This window comes from Aristolochia californica, unplaced genomic scaffold, assembly GCF_029961685.1.
Source record: "Aristolochia californica isolate CCGP_79_NKW_82.1479 unplaced genomic scaffold, dmAriCali1.0.hap1 SCAF_9, whole genome shotgun sequence".
NCBI classification, from domain to species: domain Eukaryota; kingdom Viridiplantae; phylum Streptophyta; class Magnoliopsida; order Piperales; family Aristolochiaceae; genus Aristolochia; species Aristolochia californica.
In genome coordinates, this window is record NW_027182290.1 from 7,791,752 (window position 1) to 7,815,769 (window position 24,018).

The 24,018-nt window shown below is 37.7% G+C and overlaps 1 protein-coding gene across 1 annotated transcript in view; it reads right to left on the reverse strand.

Moving 5' to 3' along the window:
* The window catches only part of LOC137941460 (CRM-domain containing factor CFM2, chloroplastic), a 30,469-nt gene extending 6,854 nt beyond the window's left edge, over positions 1-23,615 (reverse strand). Inside the window, exons 1-8 of the mRNA XM_068786892.1 lie at positions 22,827-23,615; positions 22,036-22,564; positions 21,826-21,956; positions 20,798-21,106; positions 20,165-20,321; positions 5,858-6,150; positions 5,662-5,721; positions 5,453-5,539 (exon numbers count right to left, since the gene is read on the reverse strand). Coding sequence (XP_068642993.1) covers positions 5,453-5,539; positions 5,662-5,721; positions 5,858-6,150; positions 20,165-20,321; positions 20,798-21,106; positions 21,826-21,956; positions 22,036-22,564; positions 22,827-23,489 — 2,229 coding nt within the window. The 5' untranslated portion in view covers positions 23,490-23,615. The remainder of the gene's footprint in view (positions 1-5,452; positions 5,540-5,661; positions 5,722-5,857; positions 6,151-20,164; positions 20,322-20,797; positions 21,107-21,825; positions 21,957-22,035; positions 22,565-22,826) is intronic.
* Between the last annotated feature and the right edge of the window lie 403 nt (positions 23,616-24,018).

Genomic DNA, 24,018 nt, shown 5'->3' on the forward strand with positions numbered 1-24,018 from the left:
AGCGGATCTCGGAATATGAGACCAAATACAAGAAAATTGAGAGGCAATATCTAGAATCTCCCGAAAAATGTCCCAATGGCGCCACAAAGGGGCAGATGCACAATTACACCATCCAATAACCACCTTCGACTCTCCTTCAATGTGAAGAGGGTCACTACAGTAGTCTCTAAAAATACAAAGCCTGTTTTTTTTTTTTTGAGAAGTAAGTGTGAATGTATTACTGAAGAAAAAAAGATTACAACCTAAAAGCTAAAGAGACATTTCCTCCACAACAAGGTGTTGGAGGGAAACGCCTTTTTTAGCTTGAGCATCAACTAAGTGAGAAGACCATGAAGCTCAGCCGATGTTGAGTCAGAAATACCTAACGGGACAGCATAAGAGAAACACTAAATACCAGAGGGATCCGAGATAACTCCCCCAAAGCCAGCAATCATGGGATTACGGAGAGAAGAACCATCAAAATTCAACTTGAGGAAACTAGGCTCCGGAGGGGTCCATGCCATGCCTGGGACCTTGGCGTCAATCCGCATCCTTGCCAAGTTGCTCCAATTATCTCAGATGGAGGAACCCAAAAAGGAGGAGAAGGGCTTCTTAGTAAAGAAGCCAAACAGAGATTTGGCCCGACACACGATCCACAACCTCTCACCGGGGATTCACATTTAGCATCAAAACGCTTGCGGTTGCGTTCATTCCAGAGTCCCCACTGAAGAAAACCAGTACATGCAGAGAGCATCAACTTTCCCAGCCCAGGAAGGGGAATACTAGCAAGCAATTTGCTGAAGGTGATCAGATCCGCCGACATACAGAATTGCAGCCCTACCTTACAAAGGATGAAAGTCCACACTATCCATGTGAAAGAACACTAGAGCAGGATATGGCTGGTGGTTTCGTCTTCTTTTTAAATCAATACTCTTGTCCCTTGGTTTTATGACCAGATTTGACAATTAAATTAACCAATCCTTTGTAATAATTAACTAATTAATTTTTTTTGTTAGAGTTAGGGATATTTGGTGATTGTACTAAGATATTATTATGTCTTGATGTGCTAGTTACCAAGAGGTTAAGGTGGGAAGCCCAATAATGTAATTTCTATCATTTTTATTACTGTTTATGGTTGTAAGTTGTATTAGTGTCATGAGGGCAATATAGTCTGTTAGAATCTACACACGAGTATTTTAGCCATTTCCCCTCTCTGATATACACAGCTTAAGTTAGGTATAGGATATGTATCATGTTACAAACATGTGGTTATGTTTGGATCAATTCTGAGTTGTAATACTTAAGTTATGGCTGTGGAGGTTATGAGGGGTATCATTTGTAATCTTACTATGATTTCACTAAAGGGAATAAAATAGAAGAGGGAGCTTGATTTTCTGCCCCAATGAATGCCACTCACACACTTGTCTCTCCTCCTTTCTTTTTTTTCTCTTCTTCTCCTCAAGCATACTCTCTTACATGGTTTAGGGTTTAGGGTTTCTTTTGTAATTCACTTAAGCTATTTAATAAGAAGGATTGGGGGTCAACTAGACACCCCAATGAGACGAATTAATGCAGTCTCTTTCTCCTCTCTTCTTCTCTCCTTTTTCTCTCTTCAATCTTTCTCCTTCTCTCTATTTACACAGTATGAGAACTGTGAATCCACCTGAGGACGAGTCTAATTAGAGCTTCATCGAGTTCTCTAGAGGGAAAGCTTCAGCCTTTTTCTGTTGATCGGTCTAAGGATTGTTTCCTCACTGTGTACCAGAACCTTCAAGGTGATGGCATGTGCTGCAAATTAGGCAGCTCTATGTGTTTCAATGACTCAACAGAGTTGTTTTAAGGTCTTCTCTTAGAACTATACCTGTGCACCTCTCCAAGTGTTGCTATTTTCTTGCTTGGATCAACCAGTATTGTGCCTATGGCTACTCTTAGAACTATACCGGCACACCTCTCCAAGTGTTGCTATTTTCTTGCTTGGGTCAACCAGTATTATGCCTATGTCAGCATGTTAGTGAGTTGAAGGTCATCTTGCCTGCATTAGTTAGTGAAGATTGGTCTTCCTGTGTATGTGCTGAGGTAATTAAACCCCAGGTGCGCTGGTGTATAGGACCTACAAGTGGCTATGCAATTGTAGAGCCTCAAATAGTTTACGTGTCTTATGATGTGAGATTGGAAAGGAGCTCCGGTAATGTTAGCCCAGTTGACATGACTCGCACTGAAGTATAAGATTAGAAGGATATCCTGGAAAGACGAATCAGTTTTGTCGTCGAAGGATGACCTAATCGCAAATGTCATTGGAATGGGGTAGCAGATGTATGAAGTGCATGTAATCTATTATTTAGGCAAGTGACTCTCCAAATAATACAACCACCTCTCTCACGCGCAGAACCAATTGTCCTCTTTGTTGTGAGGTCCTGAAATAGACAATGAGTAGGATAAAAAGTTTGAGAACAATTCATAGACTTAGTTAATTGGTCCACTAACAACAGATTTAGAGGAAATTTAGGAACTAACAAAATAGACTAAAGAGACAAGAACGATATAGAGATAACAATACCAACACCCTGGACTGAGGAAATAGACCCATCAACTAAATTTACTTACTTTAAATGCGATGTCACTTTCATGTTAGAAAACAAGGAGGACATATCTAACATATGAGCAGTAGCTCTAAAATCGATAACCCAGGTAGGAGAAGAGGACACATGAAGAGTGGACATACTTGAAGTAGCCAGAGTAGTAGTAGGAGTAGGAGCATGAACCATAGATGTTGAGAATGAACCAACTGATAACTAAGCTAAACGATGCATAATTTGTTGTTGTTGCTCAAATAGTTGTTGTACCTCATCAGCTCCCCCTAAGGGGACAAAAGCAACAACCTCTGAGATTGTTCCACTAGTCTCATGGCTGGTAGAGTTTACCCAAGCAGGTTTTCCAAATTTTATCTAACATCTATCAAGTAATGGCTATTTCATCCACAATGGACACACTTTCGCTCGGACTTACCATCACCTCTACCTCGACCTCTGCTTGAACAGTCTCTACCTTTACCTCGCCCAGAACCTATCTGACCTCGAGATGAATCTACTGGGATAGGACTAGGGCCCAAAGTATTAAGTGCAACGGCATCTATCACCTTTGGATACCATAGTTGTTTCTACCATCACAATTCAATTAAAAGTAGTGGATAATGAAGGTACCTCTTCTGAAGTTAAGATTTGTGCCTTTTTATATCATCCATCAAGAAATTTCACCACCAGTAGTGGGTTCTATTGTTTTCTTAATTCCAACTCATCTGTAGTGAATGGATAATATACATTAATTTCTTTCTAGAGTCCAACAAATGCATTGTAATATTGTGTAACAGTATAGTTACGGCTTGTCAAACCAAAGAAATTGGTGTACAATTCATAAACTCTGGATAAATTGCTCTCTGGAGCATACAGATACTACAAAAAAACTCACATAGCATTTGTTGTTTTACAATGCATCACTTAATTCCCTAATGTTGAATCAATATTGTTGATAATCCAAGTCATAACTTGGTTGTCTTCAACTTCCCAATCATCAGTCGTTGAGATTGGAGGATCATCTCTGGTGTACTTTGTCCTCCTTCCCTTCAAGAACATTCTCACTGACTTGGTCCAAATAAGATAATTTGTTCTTGTCAACTTCTCAAATGTCATCAACAATACATCTTTACCATCAGATCCACCCATATTGCTAGATGGTACATAAACTTCACCCAAATCAGCCATAAAGTATAGAATCACCAAAAATATTCAATTTCAATACCCAAATACTTTTGCAAATTCCAAGATGTGGACCCTACTTCATAAAAAATTAAGGTTAGGGTAGGGATGAGATGTTTCCAAACCTAGGGCAGACATCAACATGCAGACTGATGACACAAGCACAGGTCTAGGGATAGTTGATGCACATCCCAAGATCTCTAAAAAAAAAGCCCTTTTTGGACAATCAAAGCATGGATAATCCTTTAAAGGATGATACAACAAGTAACCCTAAGGTTATGGTAGAACAAAAGAGAAAAAACTGAATTTTTACTAACCAGTCACCTAGGAGATTTGAAAAACCTTGATTTTGTGAAGATGTCCAGGTAAAGAGGAGGTTTTCTGACTAAGATGTACTCCCAACAACGATTACTGCTCTGATACCATATGAAAAGTATGAAAAATCTAGACAGAGAGAGAAGGAGAGAGAGAGAGAAAGAAGAGAGAAAAAAGGCACAGGCTCTGAATGAGCTGCATTGGGGGTTGTTGTCCACAACCCCCAATACGATTTATTAGGTTTTAAGCCATAAATTACAGAAATAACAAAAATGCTCCCCTTACATAGAAAACATATTCCCTTTTAACTCCCAATTTACTCTTTCTATGAATATAAAAATTTGTACATTGACTAAATCAAATATGCTGAACAAGATAGTGCCATAATATAAAATAATTTTAAGTTATATCCGATTATGTAAAATGACCAAAATACCCTTGAGCTGATTTTTTCACAATTATATTTGCCATCATAAGAAAGTCAATCATAAAAATATTGATTAGAATGAAAGACTGTCTAACCAGAAAGTCTAGCAGAAAGATATGAAATATATGCTTATGTAGGTGAGACCTATTCTTCTTACTCTTAGTCCAATGATCTTATTTTAGGTTAATTAGCTCTTTAAGGATACTTGGTAAAAATACTCTATCCTAATACTGTTTCCTTTTTTTTTTTGGAGGGGGGAAGTATATTTGAATCCAAATTTAGATATTTGTTTGTGGAAATCAGTTAGGGCTTCATGCAGTCCATTTCTATTTGTTCAGTCCAAGTGGGCCTTTTTTCCCTACAAGTCCAATTAAAGCTAGATCTTATTCTAGTTGCAGCGCATTTAGGGTTGGTTAATTATCACTTGGCTCCATTTAATTTCTTGCTTAATAATAGGCTTAACTGTGTTAGTTCTCTCTATTACTTTCTTCTTCCTTTGGATCCTCTACTCAATGAAACATCTGCCCTCACCTAGCCATGATTAATCATGATAGAGAATCTTCAAAAGAAATTGTGAAAGATTAGAGAAATCTGAAACTGAAAAATGCTGACTTAAAAGTTGAGGTTTTGAATATTATAATTCCTCTCATAAGGACTATAAATTACATGATTTGAGCAAAGCCTAAGACGAGAATTCTCATCACCAGCGATCAAGATGAAAAACATTACTAACTTTGAGAGACAAAAAAGATGAATATAAAAAATGACTAACAGAAAATTCCTAGTCTGAAGAGAGAGAAATATATACTAATAATAGCAGACAAGAACCAATGTGCAATAACTTCTCTTATCATATCAAAACAAAATAATATCTCTCTGCACTCTTTCCCTTCCTCTCCAGCTCCATCCTTATTTCAGATATGAAGACAAAGATGTTTCATATTTTTAACATCAAATAAATTCTAAAGATATTCCTCACCTCAACATGTGGCTGCTCATGGATTAATTCAACAGGATCACTAGTTTTAAGCTCCTCTTTTGATCTAGCAGCCATCTCATCTTTCTCCTAGCTCAAAAAATAATTACATGCAATAAGTCAAAAGAATCAATATAATTGATCAAATGAAGATCCAGCAGAAAATACAGAACTTTCAAAAGCAGAAAAAGAAATAAAATATCCATACATACCAATTTCTGTTTTAACCGATTTATATTGCGGGCCAGCTTCAAGACATGAAGCTTCAATGACTGCATCAGTTAAGTAGTCAGTATTGTGGGCTACAAATTTCATATTTGACTTTCAGTAAGCATATACTTTCTTCAACACTATATTGGAACAAAATGGTTTTCAATAGCACAAAGAAAAAGGAGAAATCAACCAAACCTCATGACGTTGGGCCTCCAAAGAACGTTTCATGGCTTCTCTTTTGTTTAACAGAGTTTGAGGTCTCAAGTTAGCAGGCCTCTGATAATTCTTGCCCCTATATACAATAATTGCATGTCCTTTATTCACTCTCTCCAATGCAACCAATATTCCCCCACTTTCAGCTTCTAGTGCCTGAGCAGTTCTGTGAACTTCTTCAACACACCTATCCTTGCAAATTATCTTGACAAGTTCCCTGTATTTCCAGTGAAGGTGCATATTTTCAATTGTTCCATCAAAAATTCCCCTTCTACCTGAAGATGGACAAGAAAAGAGTCTGTCAAGTACATCCAGCTTTTCAAAATTTTAATAAATAAACTGAGGTTTCGAACAAATGGCAACAAATTTAACAACTCTCAGAGATATACAAATAATACATAGAGCCAAGCCTTCTCAGAAGTATTATTTAATACTGAAAAATTGGTGATTTGGGGAGAAAATAGAAGAGAAAATGGATTTCTGGAAGAGAGGCAGCTTTGCTGCCTTGGAATCCGAGCCAGAAAGGCTTTTCCTGCTTATTTATAATCAAGTTTTTAAGTGAAATTTTACAATAGGACAAAAATGCCCCTCAATACTCAAAATTACATCTCCTAAAATATATGTCTAAATTGAATGAAAATTTAACTAGAAATAAAATAAGAAATTTTCTTTCTATTAGCCATACTATAAGAGAAAAATGTAATATTGAAAATCTAAGAAATGACCAAAATACCCTGAACTTGTATTTTAACACTCCCCCTCAAACTGGAGAGTAGATATCAAACAATCCCAACTTGTCACTAAAGGATACATGTTCACGTCTCCCCAAAGGCTTGGTAAATATATCTCCCAACTGGTCTGAAGACTTTACATAAGGAGTTACCACATTCCCCTGCATAATTACATCTCTAATGAAGTGGTAGTCAACCTCTATATGTTTCGTCCTCTCATGGAATACAGGGTTGCTGGCAATAAAAATGGTTGCCTGGTTATCACAATTCATAACCATAGGGTCAAATAATATAAAACCAAACTCAAGAAGCACAGACTTAATCCACATAAGCACTAACTGTATGAGTCATTGCTCGATACTCGGCCTCTGCACTGGACCTAGCCACAACTGTCTGTTTCTTACTTTTCCAACTTATCAGGTTGCCTCCAACAAAACAACAGTAGCCTGATGTAGAACGTCTATCCATCTTATACCTAGCATAATCCACATCAGAATACCCGAGTACATCAATTTTCCCATTATGAGTATACAGAAGACCTTTTCCAGGTGCACCCTTCAAGTACTTCAAAATCTTCTGAGCAGCTTCTGAATGGACTTTTTGAGGATTTTCCATGAACTAGCACACAACTCCCTTAGCAAATGAAATATCCGGCCTAGTAATTGTAGCATAGATCAGTTTACCTACTAACCGTCAGTATTGAGTTTTATCCTTGAGTGTAGGACCCTAGGTGTCATGTAGATTATGATCAACTTCCATGGGGGTGTCTATAGGTTTAGCACTTAATAAATCATACTCCTGTAACATATCCAATATATATTTTCTTTGAGAAAGAACAATACCTCGCTTGCTACGAGCGACTTCCATGCCAAGTAAGTACTTGAAAAGCCCAAATCCTTTGTCTGAAAATGTGCGGCCAAATATTGTTTAACTTCTGTAATACCATCAAGATCATCACTAGATAACTCAATGTCATCTACATAGACAACCAAAACCACCATACCAGTCTTCCTTTTAAGTAGGAACATAGAATGATAACAATGACTCCTATAGAACCCAAATTGTAGTACTACATCACTAAACTTTTCAAACCAGACCCGTAGACTTTGTTTAAGTCTATAAATAGCCTTCTGCAACTTACACACCTTTTTGTCTCCCTTTGAGCAACATAACCAGGAGGTTGCTCCATATACACTTCCTCATGTAGATCACCATATAAAAAGGCATTCTTCACATCGAGTTGAAAGAGAGGCCAACCCTTATTAACAACCACAGATATTAAGATACGTACCGAAGTAAGTCAAGCCACAGGAGAGAATGTCTCAAAGACATCAACTCCAAAAGTCTGCGTATAGCCTTTCGCTACCAGCCAAGCTTTGTATCGTTCAGTAGAGTCATCGACATTATATTTGATAGTATAAACCCAATGACACCCCCACAATAGCTGCTCCTGCAGGTGGATCACATAGATTCCATGTTCCCCGAGACACCCAAGCACTCATCTCATCATCCATAGCTTGTTTCCATTCTGGAGAGCACAAGGCTTCCTGCACTGAACGAGGTATATGGGAAGTAGACAATGACTTAGCAAAGGACTTGAAAGATGGGGACAAAAAATCAAGTGACACATATTTGGATATCGGATGAGAAGTACAAGACCGTTTACCTTTTCGTAGACTAATAGGCATATCCAAATCAGAGACAACAGAATCTACAGGCAATGAGGAAGTTGGTGGATCATGAGAAGAGAACTTTGTAGAGGTAACTGCTGGAGGCACTACAGGAGTACAAGAGCGACGGCTGTATACACGAAGAGGCAATGAAGAACTCTATGACGCTGGTACATCCAAAACTGCAATAGGAATAGGACAATCTAAAGAAGATTCAGGTAATATAGGAAGCTCAATAGATGATGAAATATATAGAGTATGTTCAAAAAATGTTACATTGGTTGACACATGTTTTCCGTCGAACAAGATCATAACATTTGTACCCTTTTTTGTTGACTAGAATATTCCAAAAAAACACATTTGACAGACTGAAGTGACAACTTATTGACCGAAGTTCCAAGCATATGAAAAAAACATGTACAACCAAAAATACAAGGAACCACACCAAACAATTTACAATTGGGTTTTAAAATCTGAAGTGGAACTTGACCACTCAAAACAGTTGAGGGCAAACAATTAACCAAGTAGCACAAGTTAAAACTGCATCTCCCCAAAAAAATTTAGGAACATTCATATACAATAATAGTGTCCTTGTAACCTCAAGGAGATATCTATTTTTACGTTCAGCCATCCCATTTTGTTGTGGTGTATAAGGGTAAGATGTTTGATGGGTAATACCATGAGAATCACAAAATACAGAAAATTTAAGGTTAAGATATTCCAAACCATTGTCAATACGAAGTACATGAACACATGCACCAAATTGATTTTTTATTTCATTGAAAAAATTGAGGAATACATCAAATACATTGGACTTCTCCCGTAGGAGATACACCCAAGTGACTTTACTGAAATCATCAATGAACGACACAAAATACTTAAAACCAAATGGGCTAAGAACCCGACATACCCCATACATCAAAGTGGACTAATTCAAACAACTTGGTGTTTTGACTAGAACTAATTGAGAAACTGGAGTGACAATGTTTTCCCAACTGACAGGATTCGAAATCAAATGAAATATCGGCTGGCAGAGAAGGAAAAGACTGACGCAACTTAGCTATTGAGGGATGTCCCAAGCGCAGATGCCACAAGTAAGAAGAATCTGTAATAGTGAGAGCTACAGCTTGAGAAACGGATACATCATCCAGCATGTAGAGCATTCCCTTCTCATGTCCCAAACCAATCATCCTCTTCATCTGCAAATCCTGGAAAACACAAGAAGTAGGATAAAAGGTTACTAAACAGTTTAAGGATTTAGTTATATGACTCACAGACAAGAGATTAACTAGAAACTTTGGTACAAATAAAACAGAATCTAAGGATATTTGTGGAGTAGTGCGAACTATACCCTCCCTCTGAATAGGAGAGGTGGATCCATCAGCTAAAGTAACTCGACGATATGAATGAGATGGACTAATGGATTGAAATATAGAAGGCATACCTGACATGTGTGTAGAGGCTCTTGAATCAATGATCCAAGAGAGGGAACGAGATACATTTAGTGCATTCATACCTATATTAGCCATCGTGGCACTCACTGAGGAAGAAAGAGTCTCGGTAGTCTAAGAAGCAGTCGATGAAGCAGTCAGTTGACCCAGTCGTTGTAATAACTGCTGAATTTTCTCATACAATCTAGTGTGTGAGGAGGCGTCTTTATCTGTGACTATAGAATTGGCCCCAAGTAGGTTTACCAAATTTTTCCCAGCATTTCTCAGAAATATGATTAGTCCTACCACAATAAACACATTTTCGATCCCCCCGATCATTTCGGCCACAACCACGGGTTGTGTAAGAGCGACCTCTATTTCTATTATTACCACCATGAAACAGACCGTCAGGCTTACCAACAGAAGATTGAAGGTTAAGAGCAGTTGCTTCTGAGAGAGCTCCACCTAACTCATTCTTATTTACAACTGCACCTTCAACTCGAAGAATTTTATTAAATGCTTGCTCAAGAGTGGTCACATCATCATTAACCAACAATTGGGCTCTAATAGCATCATACTCATGCCCCAAACCATCCAAACACCGGGCTACTTGAATCTTATTTTCTTTCTTACAGATGTCTTCAACATTCGTAGTAAAAGGATGGAATGTATTAATCTCCTGCAGTTAGGGGTGGCATTGAGCCGAGCCGAGCCCGAACCTGCCTATGTTCGAGTCGAGCTTGATTTAAATATTTCGAGCCGAGCTTCGAGCCGAGCCTCGTCTCGAGCCTAAAATTGTTATCGAGCTCGAGCCCAACGAGTTCGAGCCGAGCTCGAGCCTCAACATACATTTCAAACTTTTCAAAAAATATATATCGAATAAAATGTATATAAAATTATGCATACATTTTATATAAAATTGGGCATGACCTCTACATAAAATTGGGCATAACCTATATATATAATATGTGTATAAGATTGGGCATAACCTCTACTTAAAATTGAGCATAATCTATATATATAATACTTGTATAAAATTCGGCATGACCTTTACTTAAAATTGGGCATAATCAATATACATAATACCTGCATAAACATTCCATAAACACTCCATAAAATTGTTTATACATTCCATAAACACTTCATGAAATTGTTTATACACTCCATAAAATAATCTAAACACTCCATACATTGCATAACATTATAAATAAACTCCATACAATAATCAAACACAACAAAATAAAATAAAATATCACTATCAATTTACAATCACCCAAATAAAAACTATAAATTATTTAAATAAAATCATATTACTATTACATACTTACTAGAAAATTACAAGAAATATTTTAAATTTTTCTTAGGAAAATTAAATGGACCTCTTATTGCCTTTTCTAAGGAAATAAATAAAAATTAATAATTAATCTAATATATTATTATACTTATCGATAAAATTTTAATCACATAAAATGTCAAACACAAAATTACTATGAAAATTGCCTCATGCTCAAAGTATTATATCATCAACTGTCAAATACTTATTCAAAATTTTTCTATATGGTTTTCTTAACCATCTTGGCAAGAAAATCTTACTTGAAAAATTATAGGATTTTTTAAAAAGAATTTATAATTAGAAAAATATTTTGAAAAAATACGAGGCACTAATGGTCCCTATATTTCTATTAAAAATGGTTTTTCAACATTTATTGAAAAAACTAGTCTCTGGAAACGTATTTCTACTAAAATATCTTTTCAATTTATTTAAGAGCCATGAGGAAGGGACAAAGAGTTTTTTTTTTTCCTTGTTTATGATCTCGCACGTAGGGGTGGCTTTGAATAAATTATATATAAAATTATGCATACATTTTTAAGAAATATAATGATAGGGGAGGTTCAGGATTGAATTTCAATAATGGATTAAAATGCACCAATATTAATATTTTTTACTCCAATTGTTGTCTAGCTTGTTTTGTAATTTTTGAATTTGGCCATAATTTATTATGGCCTCCTTAGTGCCCCTAGATAAAAATTTATATTCTAGGAAAAACTAAAAATATTTTTCCTATGATACATATTCCCAAAAAAACCTTTAAATAAAATCTTATTACTATTAGTGACTTATTAGAAAATTATAGGAAATATTTTAAAATTTTCTTAGGAAAGTTAAATGGACCTTTTATTGTCTCTTCTAGGGAAATAAATAAAAATTAATAATCAATCTAATATATTATTATACTTATCGATAAATTTTTAATTAAATAAAATATCAAACACAAAATTGCAATGAAAATTATTTCATGCTAAAAGTATTACAACATCAACTGTTAAATACTTATTCAAAAATTTTCTATACAGTTTTCTACCCCATTTTGGTACAAAAAATCTTACTTTGAAAATTATATGATTTTTAATAAAAAATTTCAATTAGAAAAGTGTTTAAAAAAACATGAGACACTAATAGTTTATAGAAAATTATTTCTATAAAATTTATTTTTAATTTTTCCAGAGGAAAAAGTTTTTTTTTTATTTTATGATCTCGCACGTGCGATTTCGCACGTGCGAGATCATCTTCTCGCGAGGAAGGGGGAGATTATTTCTCCCTTGTTCTGGTTTTCCGCCGAGACGACCCCGAGGGAAGGGGCTTACGGCGCCGGGGAGGATTTATCGTCGGAGATGACGGCCACGACGGAGTCGGCGGCGACGGAATCGGCGGTGACGGAAGCGGCGGCGACGGAAACAGAGGCGACGGCGAGGAGAGGAAGAAATCGAACGGACGGACACAGAGGCGGCCGGCGAGCAGCTGCGACGGCGGTATAGACGCCGGAGAATAGCTACGACGGCGGTAGAGGCGGCGACAACAACCGATGGGAGGGGTCGGCGGTGACGAGGGGGGGGGGGGGGGAATTTTTTCCCCCCCTCGCTCTCGCTCTCGCTCCCGCTCCCGCTCCCCCGCTCACTCGCGATCCCGCACCGATTCATGCCGATCCGACTCATTTCGAGCCGGCTCGCGAGCCAACGAACCGAACCTAGCTTCGGTCGAGCTCGGCTCGTTAAGGTAAACGAGCCGATTTCGGTGTTCGAGCTCGGCTCGAACTCGAAAAATGACGAATCGAACCGAGCCGAGCCGGCTCGGCTCGAAGCCACCCCTACCTGCAGTACTCCCCTCATCTCAGTGAAATAATCTATCATTGATCTACCTCCACGCTTCATATTAAAGAACTTCACATATAACTCATAGATCCTTGATAAATTGCTTTCTTGAGACAAAATGGAAGCCAATGTAGTTCACATTACCTTAGTAGTATTGCAACTCAAAATTTGATCACTAAATTTGGATTCCATACTATTGACCAACCAGGTCATTACTAAATTATCTTCTGCCACCCAATCTTCAGTAACAGGTATCAGGGGATCATCATTTATATATTTTGCCATTCTTTTGGCCCTCAAATACATCAAAACTGATCTAGACCAGTTGATATAATTCGATCCATTCAACCGGATCGTAGTTATCTGAATAAACTGAGAGAATTTCACATCTGAGCTCTCAGCAATCCTTTGGACAGCAGCCCGTGTGTTGGAATCAGCTATTAAATATCACCAAACATCACAATTCAGTACACTAGAGCATCAATTAACCAAAGGGAAGCACTTTCCCCAAATTTCAATATTTGCGTAGTCAAGTGGGCCCCACACCAAATTCAATTAGGGCAATGCAATACCCAATTCATTCAATTTAGAACCAATAGTGATCAATTCCAACAATTGAGACCATAAATCAATGAAAGAATGACCTAATTGTAAGAAATCAAGATGGCGTAGGCTATACGGATGATGACGCAAGCATTAGGTTAACGACACAGGCATATTTGAGAAATTTCCTCAAATTGGGATCATTAAATACTTCTAAATCCCAACATTTAATCAAATAGAAGCAATAATCATTAGCCAATAGGCTAAGATAGGCAGAAAAAGGAAAAAATAAGAAATAAGCAAAATACCCCTGAACTTGTATTTTAACAAATAGGTTGATAACAACCACTCATCACATGCTTTAAAGATGTTAAGTAGGATCAAATTTTTTTAACACAAACAAGTTTAGGTCTATTGTGCACACTAACAATCTAACAACAGTGTGACGGCAAGTCCTATAACATCATCCTTTTAGCTATATGTGATTGCTGAATGATTCCAAGTTAAACACAATACAATTGCTAAAAAGGACTGAGTTATTGAGTAACACTAATTTGGTCTCATGACATAATCTGGTGTAGTTGATGTTGTATGCAGAAGGATATCTATGTCATTTTATGTGCTGAAGTGATTCTGTCTAGTAAAAAAAGTGATTCTGTCTAGTAAAACTTTATCCTTCGCTTACTTTTTCTCTCTTTTTTGCTTCTTCCTTCCTATTCTTCCTTCAGTCTTCTCTTATGGTCCCATAACCATTAATTTTCTTCTCTCTTTTCTATTTATTTTTTACCCTTGCAATAATAATAATGGAACCATCATTTTCCAGGTACTTGTGTTTGAAAATGCAAATTAAGATATAAGCAAGCCAAGTTGTTACTCTGTCAATAACCCAGTAGGGCATCAGAGTTCCTTAAGCACATCAAGCTGCACACTAACAGGTTTAGTGAAAATACAGAAAATCCATCATCAAAGGCTTTGTATGCAAAAACAGAAGATTGCATATCTTTGTGTAATGAGAGAAGCATAAATTTTTTAACAATGTAAAGCCCAAGAGGCATTTCAGTTCTTTTAAGTATTTTGTGTTACATGGTTTCCCTCTCTCTTAGGTTCATTTAATGTGTGTTAAGAGAAGTTTATACACTGTCTTTCTTGAATTTGGAGTCATTAGGAATATGTAATAAGTGAGAGGGGTATACTTGAAAAATGTATTGTTTTTAGTTTAAGTGAATATAAACTCTCATTCTCTCTCTCTCTGATACAGCACAAACAAACACACACACACACACACAAATACCATTAGAAATAAAAAGACAGAAAATAAGCTGATACCTGATCATCTTAATAATAATATTTTGTCACCTAGACTTGTTTAGTTATTGTATAAGCTAATCTCTGCTTATCAGGTTTGTAAAATAGTAATAGGATTGAGAATTGAGAAGAAATAGAGAGAAAGAAAAGTCTTGATAGTTTGTATCCAAATAGAATTTAGGGAGATAAGGTTCCATCTCAACCCCTTCCTTATATTTCATTTAGCAAAAGCTTCTGTGAGAACAGAGGTTTAAGCCTCACTTAAGCAGTACAAAAAGAAGAGAAGACAAAATACCACTACATCTACCAGGATATATGCACTGATTATATAAGAAATATAAGGAGCTATGATGACAAAACTTCCCCTGATGATAGAAGGACAAAAATGTCCATGATTATAAGTCCTCTAATGTAACAAACTTCAGGTAATAATAAAACACAGAGAGGAGATTGAGTGGCCCTAATAGTTGATTCTTGGCCAACCTTCTATGTCCTCCTCCTATTGATGTTCCTCTTAATTCAAGTTGTCCTTCTTCTTCTTTCTATCGATTTTCAGTATCTTCCATATACAAAAAAACAGACCCAAATCTGGTATTTGAAGTGGTTCTTCCTCAAAACCTTGTTTTCCTTGTTTTCCTCTCTTTTTGTGAGGAGATCAGACTTGCTGGTCCATGCAAAACCTTAAATCCCTTCCTTTTACTTTTCTCTTTTGGGTCACAGGTAATGTCCTAAGGGGCTGGTTTTTGTTGTGTAGCTGAGATCTTCAATATGAATCTGTGAAATTGTAGAAAGGTCTCTCAGTCCTCATGTAATCAGCCCCAGTTTTCCTTCAAAAATCCCTTTTCGGCAAATAGTGAGAAATGATTCATGAAGGAAAGGGAGCCACAGAGGAACCCAATAAGAGGAGATAAAAAGCAAACTAAAAAAGAAAAGATCATGAGGAAAGCTACATCAGATGAAGTAGCAAATCAAAGGAAAAATTGCATCAGAAGCCTAACAAGCATAAACAAAAAATGAATCACTAGGGGTCAAATGTGAACATGTCTCCAACAAAAAGCTCTTGTGGAGATATCCTATTCCAAGTGAGGGTATCAGCCAGCTGGTTGACCTGGTGGAGAGTATCAGACGTGTGGCCAGCAACTGATTACTACCTCCATGTCACCCTCAACAGTAACTGGAAGGTGAATGAATCACATAAGTTTCTCAAAGCCTGAAGGAGGGCAAGTAATTCAGCTATAAGTAGAGCCAGTGATCCCCAAAGAGAGTGAAGTATACCCATTTCATCCTCCTAGTATAATCACAAATACACTTCCACCAAATGGACTTGGTTTACCTTTTCAATTAAAATTTAATTTTACTACCCTCGCTGGTCAAAAACACAATTTTGTGCCTAATTTGAGCTTAGGATGGATTTTTTGTGACAGCATAAGTCTGGTCCCAGTAATAATTCTGAACAAATTTTGTTAAAATACAAGTCCAGGGGTATTTTGGTCATTTTTTTATATTCTCCACATTACATTTTTCTCTTATAGTATGACTATTAGATAGATAATGTCTTATTTTATCTCTAGTTAAATTTTCATTCAATTTAGACATGTATTTTAGGAAATATATAATTTTGAGTATTGAGGTGCATTTTTGTACTTTTGTAAATTTTCACTTAAACCCTGATTATAAATAAGCTGAACGGACCTTTCTGGCTCTGATCCCAAGGCAGAAAAGCAGCTCCTCTTCCAGAACCCTTCTTCTTCTTCTATTTTCTCCCCAAATCACATATTCTTCAAATTCATTTCCTTTTCTTTTAACCATATCCAGTGGAGAGAATTGACTTTGTATTTGAAGTGCCAATTGGGAAGGAAGATAGTTGAACCACCTAAAGGAAAAGTGGCAAGTCAAGTCTGTTAGAACCAGGTGAACATTCAAATTATATCTTTAGAATTGAATAGCAATATTTTTTATGCTGAGAGGGATTCACTACATGACGGCTCTTTATGAAGTGTAGTATATTTTGGATAATGTCCTCAAATGCAAGAAGTTTGAGGAGTAGATAAGAAAGGATAGTCCAGTTATGTTATGGTAGATTATTATTGAAAAATAGGTGATTTGGGGAGAAAATAGAAGAGAAAATGGATTTCTGGAAGAGAGGCAGCTTTGCTGCCTTGGAATCCATTTTCTCTTCTATTTTCTCCCCAAATCACCTATTTTTCATGGTATCAGAGCAGTAACGCAAGTCTTGGGCAAGTTTCTTTGGATTTTGTGGATCTTCTCTCCATTTTTAGCAATTTCCTTGAAGGTTTTCCCCACATTTCTGGACTGGTAGGTAAAATTTTCATTTTTTCCCTTTTTCTGCCTATCTTAGCCTATTGGCTAATGATTATTGCTTCTATTTGACTGAATGTTGGGATTTAAAAATGTTTGATGATCCCAATTTGAGAAAATTTCTCAAATCTGCCTGCATCGTCAACCTAATGATTGCGTCACCATCCATATAGCCTTTGCCATCTTGATTTCTTGCAATTAGGTCATTCTTTCATTGATGTATGGTCTCAATTGCTGGAATTGATCACTATTGGTTTTAAATTGAATGAATTGGGTGCTGCATTGCCCTAATTGAATTTGGCGTGGGGCCCACTTGACTACGCAAATATTGAAATTTGGGGAAAGTGCTTCCCTTTGGTTAATTGACGCTCTAGTGTACTAAATTGTGGTGTTTTTGGTGATATTTAATGGCTGATTCCAGCATACAGGTTGCTGTCCAAAGGATTGCAGAGAACTCAGATGTAAAATTCTCTCAGTCTATTCAGATAACTACGATCCAATTGAATAGATCAAATTATGTAAACTGGTCTAGATCAGTTTTGATGTATTTGAGGGTCAGAAGAATAGCAAAATATATAAATGATGATCCCCCGGTACTTGTTACTGAAGATTGGGTAGCAGAAGATAATTTAGTAATGACCTGGTTGGTCAATAGTATGGAATCTAGATTTAGTGATCAGATTTTGAGTTGCAATACTGCTAAGGCAATGTGGACTACATTGGCTTCCATTTTGTCTCAAGAAAGTAATTTATGAAGGATCTATGAGTTATATGTGAAGTTTTTTAATATGCAGCGTGGATGTAGATCAGTGACAGATTATTTCACTGAGATGTGGGGAGTACTACAGGAGATTAGTACATTCCATCCTTTTACTACGAATGTTGAAGACATCCGTAAGAAAGAAAATCAGATTCAAGTAGCCCGGTTTTTGGATGGTTTGGGGCATGAGTATGATGTTATTAGAGCCCAATTGTTGGTTAATGAGGATGTGACCACTCTTGAGCAAGCTTTTAACAGAGTTCTTCGAGCTGAAAGTGCAGTTGTAAATAAGAATGAGTCAGGTGGAGCCCTCTCAGAAGCAGCTACTCTTAACTTTCAATCTTACACAACCGGTGGTCGTGGCCAAAATTATCGGGGGGGTCAAAAATGTGTTTATTGTGGTAGGACTAATCATATTTCTGAGAAATGCTGGGACAAATTTGGTAAACCTACCTGGGTCAACTCTATAGTTACAGATAAGGACACCTCCTCACACACTGGATCGTATGAGGAAATTCAGCAGTTATTACAGCGACTAGGTCAACTGACTGCTTCATCTACTACCTCTCCTACTACTGAGACTCCTCCTTCTTCCTCAGCGAGTGCCACGATGGCTGGTACAGGTATGAATGCACTAAATGTGTCTCATTCCCCCTCTTGGATCATTGATTCAGGAGCCTCTACACACATGTCAGATATGCCCTCTCTATTTCATTCCATTAGTCCATCTCATTCATATCGTCGAGTTACTTTAGCTGATGGATCCACCTCTCCCATTCAAGGGGAGGGTATAGTTCACACTACTCCACAAATATCCTTAGATTCTGTTTTATTTGTACCTAAGTTTTCAGTTAATCTCTTGTCTGTGAGTCATATAACTAAATCCTTAAACTGTTCAGTAACCTTTTATCCTACTTCTTGTGTTTTCTAGGACTTGTAGACGAAGAGGACGATTGGTTCAAGACATGAGAAGGGAGGGCTCTACATGCTGGATGATGTATCCGTTTCTCGAGCTGTAACTCTCACTACTACAGATTCTTCTTACTTGTGACATCTGCGCTTGGGACATCCCTCACCAGCTAAGTTGCGTTAGTCTTTTCCTTCTCTGCCAGCCGATATTTCATTTGATTGCGAATCCTATCAGTTGGGAAAGCATCGTCGCTCCAATTTTCCAGTTAGTTCTAGTCAAAGCACCAAGTTGTTTAAATTAGTCCACTCTGATGTATGGGGTCCATGTCGAGTTCCTAGCCCATTTGGTTTTAAGTATTTTGTGTCGTTCATTGATGATTTCAGTAGAGTCACTTGGGTGTATCTCCTGCGGGAGAAGTACGACGTATTTGATGTATTCCTCAATTTTTTCAATGAAATAAAAAATCAATTTGGTGCGCGTGTTCATGTACTTCGTACTGACAATGGTTTGGAATATCTTAACCACAAATTTTCAGTATTTTGTGATTCTCATGGTATCAAAGCAGGTACTCATATGTGGGCCTGCACCTAAACTATCCACTTGTAGAGCCACAAAAGAGGACTTACACCTAAACTATCCACTTGTAGAGCCACAAAAGAGGACTTACACCTAAACTGCCTACTCCTAAATTATCCAAGTGTAGAGCCACAAAAAAGAGGGTCTACACGTGAGGGGAGATTAGTACAATTATCATTACATGCATTAGTGAAAATTTTTAAGTATCAAGAAACAAGCACAGGCATGCGGGTAGCTGTTCATCACATCTATTAACTTGTAAGAATGTCTCCTGAGTTTATGAGTTTAAGATTTATATGATAAGGTTATTCATTGTCAAAAAGATGATAGGAGTTTAAGTAAGTATTATAGTTCCTTGAAAGGCCTATTCGAAGGTATACATGCAAAATGACAATCAGCTCTGATGTCAACAGCAAAAGCACAGAGATGCCAGCAGACTGAGACAGACAACAGAATTGAGAGAGCAGATAGAAGCAAGTATGAGAGAGGAGATAATGAGATCTAAGGCATTATATGCAACCTATTGATTAGGTTACAAATAGATACAACTAACTTAAGTGGGCCTGAGTCCATTTTAAGTTAGTCAACGACTCTTAAATATTCAAATAGGAATGTTGAAAAATTCCCAGGTCTCTTTCGAAAGTTTCAAAGCTAACTGTTCACATATTTTTTACAATGTTGAACTTTGAACAAATGGTAGATAGAGACCAATTTACAGAAGACTCACCAAAATAAATCAAATGGGTCTTCCTCACATGGTTAGTCCAAGTGACAACAAGAAAGTAGTCCCAACAATGTTCTTTCAATGTGCTCACAGAAGACAGAAAATGCAGCTGCATACATTTAAAAAATGCTGGAGGAGGAAGATAACACTACCACTAAATAGGGCACTCACCCATCAGTAAGAATGGCTTCATTCTTAAGCCAACCTTCCGAAGCATGTACCTCTCTTCTTCACTAATGCCTTCCTTATCGACTTCAGGTTTTCCAGGCTCAGCCATCTCATCTAGCTCTGTGAGAAGATTCTCCGCTTTGGCTTTTTTCTCCAGCGCCTATGTATGAAAAATAAGTATGAGGCTAGTATGAAAATCTTGACATTTCTATCAGTGTATAATTAACAGTCCTTTGAGGATGACCTACCCACAAGACGAATCACAGCTTCACTTGCTACATACCCAAATACAGCAACTGAGAAGTGCCATGGCAAGTAAAAGAGCTCAATGAGCCCCTCAGTAGGAGAATCCTAGCCATCTATAAAATAGAAGTTTACATATTGGTGTCTACACTTCATGAAAGAAGCTCTACCAGTGCATCACTAGAAGTTAAAAGGATGTTTAGACCACAAATCCATAGGCACACTTCAAGTGGTTGGCCATGAATTATCACATGCACATACCACTTGTACAGTTGGGCAATCGTTAGCTCATGAGTAAGCTTCTCCAAGAGGACAACTAAACTCTATAGATGTAACCTCCCGTCCATAGAACAAATAAACAGCACATAGTGAAATTTCTTAAAGAATTAATACCAGTGATAGCTTGGCCTCCACACTTCTAACTGCTAAGCCTGTAGACTTCAATCTTCTATCAACATTGAAACAGCTTTCTTTTTCGTTACATGCCTCATGCCGGTGTTCTGCAGAGGAAGGCCCAACAGTTGAATCTTTTGGTGAAGTGAAAACAGATGAATGTTTATCTGTAACCAGCTTCTTAGTGAGTGTAATGTTCTTCCTTCGTTCTTCTATTGCAGCAGAAACTGCAGGCGGTAGGAAATCTTTCCCTCTATAGAAGGTAATAAATTCCCTATCTCTTGACAAAAGGGTTCCACCACTTAGCCACTGCAAGAGTGAACCTTAAAATAAATATATGTCTCTGAAAGAACTACAAAAAAATGTCACTGCAAGTGCATAATCCAAAATTGATCTAGCATAGTTTACTAGAAAAATTTAAGTATTCTCAAAAATACCTAACAATACCGCTTCACATTAATATCCCTGTTAATAATCCGGAAAGCAAAAAAATACTTTGCAGGTGTTCCATGGGCTCAGACCTAAACTAACTTTAGCCAAAAAGAAAATAAGAAAAGAAGATCTTTAGAAAACGCATGATCTAAGGGTGAGGGTGCTCAGCAAGGGTTGTAGTAGCTAAATTATGTGCATGTATGAACTATATGCAGACACAAAGTTGAGAGTATATTAGAGAGAGAAAAAAAGAAGTTCAGAAAAATTTATTGGAAATAACAAATCTAGTGAGAATTTTTTAAGTCAATGACACCATTATTCCTCAAGAAAACTTAACTATTCTTCCCAGACTTATTTTGGAATAAGCTTCCACAAAGGTAGCAATTCTTAGCTTCAAACAAACAAACAAATTGCATTATTCTTGTTAAAAACAGTTGTGACACATTTGCTCTTTTAAAATTTGAAACGTCATGTCACAGAAATAACACAAGTTAATAGTTTTCATGGCTAAAGGAAAGATTAGATTTATTTATCTATGATCAGCATCCACACCATAAACTCTTATGACTAAAACAACAATATGCCTTGTTATCTACCTTCAGCTCCTCTGCCATGATCCTGCTATTAGTGTTCTGCACTCCTCTTTTAACTGCAATTTTGGCAACCTCACACTTCTCCCAGAGCTTGATCATAGCCGCTGCAAGACCTTGAAGTTTCCTATTCCTTCCTATAATTCAGGAAAGCAATAAAGAAAATGGTCATTTGGAAAAAGGACCCAACAAAAACAATTAGTAATTAACACTAACCCAGTGCGAAATGGCAGGGCAACGGCCTCGCAAGTCTTCTTAAAGTGGTCATCTCCCGATCAGTCAACTTGGGTTTCACACCATATGGAAGCAGCCGAAATGGTTTTCGATACCCAGGTATAACAGCTGGTAAAAGGTCAGCATCAACAGGAAGAGGGTTATATCCCCACCAATCAGTAAATCGTGGACCCAGTCCATCTATCAATCTGTCAGCTTCAGCCTCAAGTTGGGCTTCACCAGGGAGCTGGAGCCTTACTCTGTTTGGGGACCCCACTCCAAAAACAAAAGACGGAGGCACTGTGCTGGACAAAAGAGCTCTGGATGATGAACCTGCACTTTCAGTATGAGTTGAACTTTCCTCCTTTTCATATTCCTGTTCATCACTGGTTATAGGTTCTGAAGACAGTTCTTTTTTCAGAATTTTATCTCCTGTAGTCGTTTCAGAGAAGTAAGGATATACATAGTTAGTTCCTCTGTACAAAATAATGACAGATCCAGACCTCCAAATCACCAATCCTCCCGTTTTTCTCTGAAAATAGTTCAGCACAGATAGTGTCAGAGAGAAGCCCTCCCTAAAGAATGTGTAGACAGTCATTATATTGGAATGAATTTACACCTACAGACTTTAAACTAGTTTAATAAGAATGAGATCCTTTTCAATGGTCACAACATTGGAATGAATTAACTCATACAGACTTTAAACTAGTTCAATAAAAATGAGATCCTTTTCCTCGAAGGGGAAAGTAGATGGGAAATAATTAAAATATTCTATTTAAACAGCATAGCCAAACCTCTAAGATCTCGTGAGTCCGTTTCATGTTCGTTCTACACAGATCCTCGCACCTAATTTTCACGAGCTCCGACCTCCTCCATCTCTCGTGTATTCCATTCACAATCCCCTCGGTAATTCCCGCTTTCCCAACTTTCAGCCGCTTCTCTAACCTTATGCCGATGCTCTGCAACCTCTTCAATTCCTTTTCTGGAATCGTCAGTTCCGCCACTGTAGGAGGTGACTCTCGCTTCTCTTTCTTGGCCAGTTCCTTCTCCCTCCTCTTCTCTTCCGCGGCCAATCGTCTAATGGCATGGTATTTCCCAAAAGCAGGTCCTACTCCGGGTTCAGGAACAGGGTTGTCCGGTGAGCTCCAGCTACCGTCGAGAGAGTAACCCACATGGCTGGTGGGTAATTCGCGGGAGATGAAGATTTCGCCGGGAGACCCCGGACCAATCAATGGAGAGCCCTTCTTTTCTTCCGCTTCGTGCGATACATAACCGAGAGAGCGGAGCTTCTCGGTGATTCTTTGAATAGCGGTTTTTGATAGCGTTTCGGGGCTCTTTGCGGTTTTCGGAGGATCAAATTTTTTAGAACAGAGGATTTTCAGAGGAGAAAATGAGAAGGGTTTTTCAGGGGTTTGGGGGGAGAAGAATGGGTGAGGAAGATAGTGAGGTAGCAACATTACTAAATTTGGACTGAAACAACGTTTAACAGTAGATTTTGTACCTGTTGTAATAGCAAATCTGCAACATCTGTGCAATCCAACGACGACAGAAGATCAGGTTTGAGAGGAAACCATTGCTGAAGATTTTGGGGGGAAGAACGAATTGGATAATAGGATGTTCCCGTACCTGTACAGTTTTCACCGTTAACTTGCGCTGGACATGTCCACGTGAGAGCAACCGAAAAACGTGTGTTTTGAAAAATATTGGTATTCTCTCTCCACTTATCCGTGGTTTTCATCACCGAGTGAATGAATCTTACGTTGAGTGGATTTGCGTTAGCGTGTGCCTCACTCAAAGGGAAAATTAAGTCTCCCTCTATGTTGATATTTATCTCTTCCGAACTTACCAACATGCAGCAAAAAACTAAGGCTCCATCGAGACTTACAGAAACCGCAGCAGAAGAGAAACAGACAAGCTTTTCGGAGACATCTCGGCACCGAGAGAAAACTAGAGGTAAGCTCGGGACTCTCGATGTCGGGAGAAAAA